General features: G+C 41.4%; 1 protein-coding gene across 1 annotated transcript in view; it reads left to right on the forward strand.

Moving 5' to 3' along the window:
• The window catches only part of Cyfip1 (cytoplasmic FMR1 interacting protein 1), a 94,372-nt gene extending 88,205 nt beyond the window's left edge, over positions 1 to 6,167 (forward strand). Inside the window, 6 exon segments of the mRNA XM_036183640.1 lie at positions 121 to 251; positions 1,003 to 1,075; positions 1,663 to 1,757; positions 2,633 to 2,871; positions 3,320 to 3,467; positions 5,478 to 6,167. Of these exon segments, the coding sequence (XP_036039533.1) occupies positions 121 to 251; positions 1,003 to 1,075; positions 1,663 to 1,757; positions 2,633 to 2,871; positions 3,320 to 3,467; positions 5,478 to 5,642 (851 nt within the window). The 3' untranslated portion in view covers positions 5,643 to 6,167.
• Positions 6,168 to 6,672: the final 505 nt, after the last annotated feature.

Consider the following 6,672-nt stretch of genomic DNA (forward strand, 5'->3'; position numbering starts at 1 on the left):
AAGTGATATAAACCATTGTTGCCAGAAGGCTGTAGCGATCTCCACAACCAGGCAGTGTCAGAAGGGCAGGTGCTAACGCTATCCCTGAAACCTCCCCCAACATTCACTTCTCTACCACAGGCATCCTAGAGTTCTTCCACCACCAGCTGAAGGACATTGTGGAGTATGCAGAGCTGAAAACTGTGTGCTTCCAGAACCTGCGGGAGGTGGGCAATGCTGTCCTCTTCTGCCTGCTCATCGAGCAAAGCCTGGTGAGTTCTCAGTTCAGCCCACCCCAGGTGGTCAAGGTTCTTCACTGCTGGTGACAAAGGATTTTTTTTCCCTTTGGGCGTTCTTTAGTAGGCTATGAGATGGGCAGTGCTGCAATATATCATCATTCTTTCTTTTTCTTTTCAGTTTTTCAAGACAGGGTTTCTCTGTGTAGCCTTGACTATCCTGGAACTTGCTTTGTAGACCAGGCTGGCCTTGAACTCACAGAGATCCACCTGCTTCTGCTTTCCAAGTTCTGAGATTAAAGATGTGCACCGCCGCTGCCCCACCACCACTGCCCCACCACCACCACCACCACCACCACCACCACCCGGCCATAGCACTTTTTCATGGCTATTTATTGATTCCTTACATTTGGAAAACAAGAATATAATGTGTTTGTCTCAAGAGTGTTTTTCAAGCCCAGGCATGCCACGTTCCTTTAATCTCAGCACTCAGAGGCAGAAGAATCTCTGAGTTTGAGGGCAGCCTAACTACAAAGTGTGTTCCAGGACAGCCAGGACTACACAGAAACCCTGTCTCCCACCCCCCAATAAAAAAGTGCTTTTCCTGTGGGCCAGAGAAGTAGCCTAATGAGACATTACCACTCTTCCGGGGAATTCTGTGGACAGTCAATGGATGCAATGTTTATTTTATACTAGTGGGAAAGTGTAACTTTTCTGCACCAGACCTTTGTAGTCTTTTTCACTGTGAGACCCCCTTCCTGGGATAACTTTCTCTACTCTGCTTTAGTCTTTAGAAGAAGTCTGTGACCTGTTGCATGCAGCTCCTTTCCAGAATATCTTGCCTCGAGTCCATGTGAAAGGTGAGTGTGCATCATGAACCAGCATTCACATTACACTGTGCAGCCAAAGCAGAAGGCCAGTGTACATACTTATGCTGGTACCTGTTCAGTCATAGCCAGGGAGGCCCTGTAGGCAGTGTCTAATTTGCTTCAAAATAGCAGAGGAACAGGGAAGTGGAGATAATAAAAAAAAAAAAAAAAATAAAAAAAAAAAATGACCACTAAGTTAATAGTTGTCACAGGGAGTCATGACTAAAGGCAATCATTGTACTGTTCTGCTTTAGAGCACATTTAGAATTTTCAGTGAGTTTTGAAAACTGCACATTAAATATTTCTTTCATGCTTCCCCATTCTGTTGGCTGGTAATTGCATGAAAAAATTACACCAGTCCAGCAGATTCAAAATGGATACATTCCACAAGTAAATAAATATATCAGCTTGAAGTTGTAAATGAGCTAGTTTAATATACTGTATATTTTAATATAATACAATATACCCTTTCCAAAGAGAAAACTGTATCCATGGAGTTATCTTTTAAAAAATTAAAACTTTTGCAATTGCTTAATCTTGCATAAGGACATAGCATAATAACTTGTTTTCCCACACAGAGGGGGAGAGAGTTGATGCCAAGATGAAAAGACTAGAATCCAAGTATGCGCCGCTGCATCTTGTCCCGCTGATTGAAAGGCTGGGAACCCCCCAGGTAAGGGAGGCTGTGGTTGCTAGGGATTGCACACTGGGTGGAAATCCACAGCAGACCGGTGGAGGAGTTGGAAGCAGCGAGAATTTAGTGTGAGATCAAAAAGACTGCTCAGATCTCCATCCCCAGGGGTATCCATCCAGAAGGTTGGGAGATTAGAGATGGTTATATAGAAAGGGTTTAAACATCTATCTCAGGAGCAAAGATAGATGTACTCAAAAGATGTTACCTGTTGTCAGAGGTCACCCTTTCATGAACAAAGCTTCTTTTCTTTTTTTCAAGACAGGGTTTCTATGTAGCTCTGGCTATCCTGAACTTGCTCTGTAGACCAGGTTAGCCTTAAATTCAGAGATCCACCTGCCTGCAGGGATTAATGGTGTGCACCACCACTGTCTTGCTGAACAAAGCTTTTTAATTGGAGTTTCTTCTTTAAAGAGATTGTAACAAAAGGCAAGGTATCACAATAAAGTTTATCCTAGATCTGGCAAACTTAATTTTTGGTACCACTGCCATTTTGAACCATGTTGGTTTTTTTTTTTTGTGGACCCTTATTTTTAGCAGCATTGCTGGCTTCTACCCAATAGAAGCCAGTAGATTTTTTGTGATTACCAAAAATATCTTTGGAAATTGCCTTATGACCTGGAGTCAGAGTTGCTTGCAGTTAAGGATAGCTTTACTTCATTCTTGACTTGACTAGACCATTTTAATCTTTAGGACATAATTAATTGCTGATTTAACTTATTGATATGGCTTCCACAAACCTCCTTCTGCCAGCTTAGCATTTTCTATCTAGTATGTCATAAGCAGACCGGGGGTGGTTTGTTTTAAGCCCTCCAATACTCTAGCATGACTTGTAATATTCCATGTAATTTTTGCAGCAAATTGCAATCGCAAAGGAGGGGGACTTACTGACCAAGGAGCGGCTTTGCTGTGGTCTATCCATGTTTGAAGTCATCCTGACACGGATCCGGACCTTTCTGGATGATCCCATCTGGCGTGGGCCTCTGCCCAGCAATGGGGTCATGCATGTGGATGAGTGTGTGGAGTTTCACAGACTATGGAGTGCCATGCAGTTTGTGTACTGCATTCCTGTAGGGACACACGAGTTTACAGTGGAGTAAGTGTGCGTTCTCTGACTCTCTGGGAGAGGACAGGTCCAGGGAAGGTGGGAGAAGAGAACTGGTGGTGGCGGTCGATGAAAGAACAAATGTGAGGTCAGCATTGATGACAAAGCTTTTAGAAAGATGACACAGCTCTTTTAGAAAGTGGACAGACACTGCACTGGTTAAATGCCAGTGAGGTGGGTTCCTTCCTTGATGCCAAAGAAAGGACTCAGGATAAGTATAGTGGAGTTATCTGAATCCAAAGCAACTGAAGGCAAAATGTGGACATTCCTGTTTCTGGGTAGCAGTTCCATAAAGTCATTCTACCAATCTGGCATTTATCAAAAATTGGGAAATTGCTTATGCTTATCATTCTCATGTCTGGAAATCTGTGTAGAGAAAGAAATGAATGTGGTCTGATCATTGTTCTCTCCCACTTACTCTGTTGCTTGGTGCTCATAGGCAGTGTTTTGGAGATGGGCTCCACTGGGCTGGCTGCATGATCATTGTACTTCTTGGACAGCAGCGGCGCTTTGCTGTGTTGGATTTCTGCTACCATCTTCTCAAAGTTCAGAAACATGATGGCAAAGATGAGATTATCAAAAATGTGGTAAGTAGACAAAATCTTTTATACATTTGTCTTGGGGAGGAATTTTTTCGTATCCTAACATAAATTTCAAGTTTAAGCATAATGCAATCTAAACAAAAAGAAATCCAGAAAGTTTTTATTTTTAAATCGGTTCAATTTCTTTTTTCTTTTTAAGGTAATTTCATCTTACCATAGAGACTATTTTTGCAGATTGTTGGCATACTACTCTTCTGGCTTCCAAATCATAATGTGCTTTTGAAACTGCTTTTATTATCTTTTCATCATCTTATGAAGTTCCCCACAATTGAATTATAGAAAATAATAGTCAGCCATTATGTTCTCAAATACTTTCTCTTTCATATCTCCTTTTAGAACATTGTTAGACTTTTTTCTGCTTTCCATGTGACTGACTTTGTTGTTTTAGTTATTGGTTGCTCCCTGAACTAATCACAATAGGTTTAAGGACAGAAATACCACCATTGATTATCTCACTTGTAAATGTCTGCAGGGTTCAGCTGATTGCCCTGCTTAGACTTACAGAGCCAAAAGGAATGTTTTCCCAGGAGGCCTTGAAGGACGAATTGCTTTCAGGCTCCTTAGGTCACTGGCCAACTTAAATTTAACTGTAGAAATGAGGTCTATTTCCTACTGCCAGCTCATATCCTCACATGCTTTCCACATGGCACCTTCAAAGCCATAAGGGATCACCCGCTTTTGCTACATCTTTCCTGTCTCCAACTTACACAACTTTTCTGCTCAGATAATTGCATTGGGTCTGCCTGGACAAATCCAGGAGCTCTTCTGATGTCCATAATGTCAGTCACACCTGAAAAGTGCTTTTTATAAAGAGAACAGCCACAGGTGCAAATGAACTCAGTGTGGGCATTTCTGAAGGGTTAGGCTAGCTCCCAAACCTCCATTTCCTTGGCTCTTTGGAATAAAGCCAGAGTATTTTCTTCCTCTCTGTCTTTGAAGTAACTAACTCATTTCAGGTTAAGTTGGCTGAGATTTTTACTTTCAAACATTTTCCTCCATTTTTATCTGGTTAAAAATCTTGGCAGGAGCGGGCTGTGGTGGCGCACACCTTTAATCCCAGCACTCAGGAGGCAGAGGCAGGCGGATCTCTGTGAGTTCAAGGCCAGCCTGGTCTACAGAGATCCAAGACAGGCTCCAAAACCACACAGAGAAACCCTGTCTCAAAACCAAACAAAAAGTCTTGGCAGGAATAACTGGAATGCCCCGTTGTTTTTTATTCGAATTCTGGTATTTGAAGGCCTTGGAGTTTCTGAAGGTCATGTAAGATGTCATATACTTGTGTTACATGACTATTTGCAAGTTTCTGTTTTGTTTAACCTGATCTAAATGCCTTCTTCAAAGATTTGCTGTTGTTCATTGCCAGTTGTTACCACCCTGTGTTATTAGAGCTTCTTGTGAAGTCTCCAGATGTAGACCAGGCTATCTCTTCAACCCAGGCTACCCTTCTCATCTTGACCTCTGTGTGAGCAGAACCAGCAGTGCTTTCAAGTTCTGTGTCTGTGACCTTTACCCAAACTTAGAGATTTGGCCAAAGCATCTTCTCCATAGTACTGTTAAACTGGAAATACACAACTTACATTTTATTATTTCACAGGTCTTTACATACTAGACATATTGTGTTCATGGTAATGTTCTTTTTCTTGGTTTGCTTTTGGGCTTTGAGAAAAGGGGTCACCCAGCATGACCTAGAACTCACCATGTACCCCCAGGCTGGCCTTGAACTCACAGTAAACCTTCTTCATCCTGAATAGCAGAGTGCTGACATGAGCTACCCACCACTCCTGGCCAATAGACAACTGATAACTGAATGAACATGCCTTTAAGTTTTACAGGTCTACACTTAACAGTATCAGAATTATAAAGAAGCAAATTTGAATTGGAAATGTATTCTTTAGTCCAATGGTGATATTTAAAAGATGATAGGGGTCAATATAATTTTTTATAGTAGAAACCTTGCATTTTAAAGCACAATAAATATTTCTGATCTAATTGTAGCCATTGAAGAAGATGGTGGAGAGGATTCGCAAGTTCCAGATTCTCAATGATGAGATCATCACTATCCTGGACAAGTACTTGAAATCTGGTGATGGGGAGAGCACACCTGTGGAACATGTACGCTGCTTCCAGCCACCCATCCACCAGTCCCTAGCCAGCAGCTGAGGGCTAAGTTCACAACATCCAGTTACTGATGATGGCATGTTTGTCTTTATGTATATTGAAATTTTTAGGGGCTATTTTGTCTGAACCTACTTAAGGGGGTGCTTTTTGATCTGAAAGCTTAACTTTATAAAACTTATTTTTCTAGACTAAAATTGTATATGTCTTTTCAATTGGAAGTATGAGACTACTGGTTGCCAGTTGTTGCCATTATTATGACCTTAACAGGTATTTTTTACGTTGAATGTTCTGGTAGCTAGCTATAAAATACTGAATTCATTATACTGTAAGAAGCATAATTCCAACTAATTGTATTTAAAAAATTCCTTACCAATTTTGGTTAAACTTAATGACTAGTTTTGTTTATAGAGATTTTTCTGATGGTCTTTTAGGAAATCTTTTCAAAGTCATTGCACCCTTTTATGCCAAAATAGTGAAACTGTTTCCTCTGCTTCCACTAAAATCAATAATGGGTCTCATTTGTGAGATATGACTTAAAGGATTAGAGAAATAAAAATTAATGCAATCTGTTTGTGTTCGTTCATTTGGCATGTCAGGACAGTCCCTTGACATACCCACATTCCAGAGAGTTCAGCCCATCAGTGTCATTGGGACAAGATCAGGACGAAGTTCAAAAACAACTTAGCACACATTTAACTATTCAGGTTTAGGCAGGGATGACGTGAAAGTCCGGGAGATATAAGACAACAGCCGTGTTGTCCAGAAAGGACATGAAAGAGGAACACCGGGACTTCTAAGGTATGTGCTTCCACTGGGGACATGGAACAGTGAACACTACAAAAAAGGGACTGAAGAGAATTTGAGTCCTGTCCCCAACAACCCTCAGCACTCCTCAGTTGCTGGGGGAATTGTCTCACTTGGCTTGAGCTGGTCCATGTGACCAAGTGAAAAAACAAGAACCCAGTTTGGCTCTACTATTGGAAGTATGAGAGTAGACAGAAATTGAGAATTGGATACAGTGATATGCAACTGACATCCCAGCAACTTGGGAGGCTGAGGAAGGAGGATCACT

Source organism: Onychomys torridus, chromosome 1, assembly GCF_903995425.1.
Source record: "Onychomys torridus chromosome 1, mOncTor1.1, whole genome shotgun sequence".
Classification (NCBI taxonomy): Eukaryota; Metazoa; Chordata; class Mammalia; order Rodentia; family Cricetidae; genus Onychomys; species Onychomys torridus.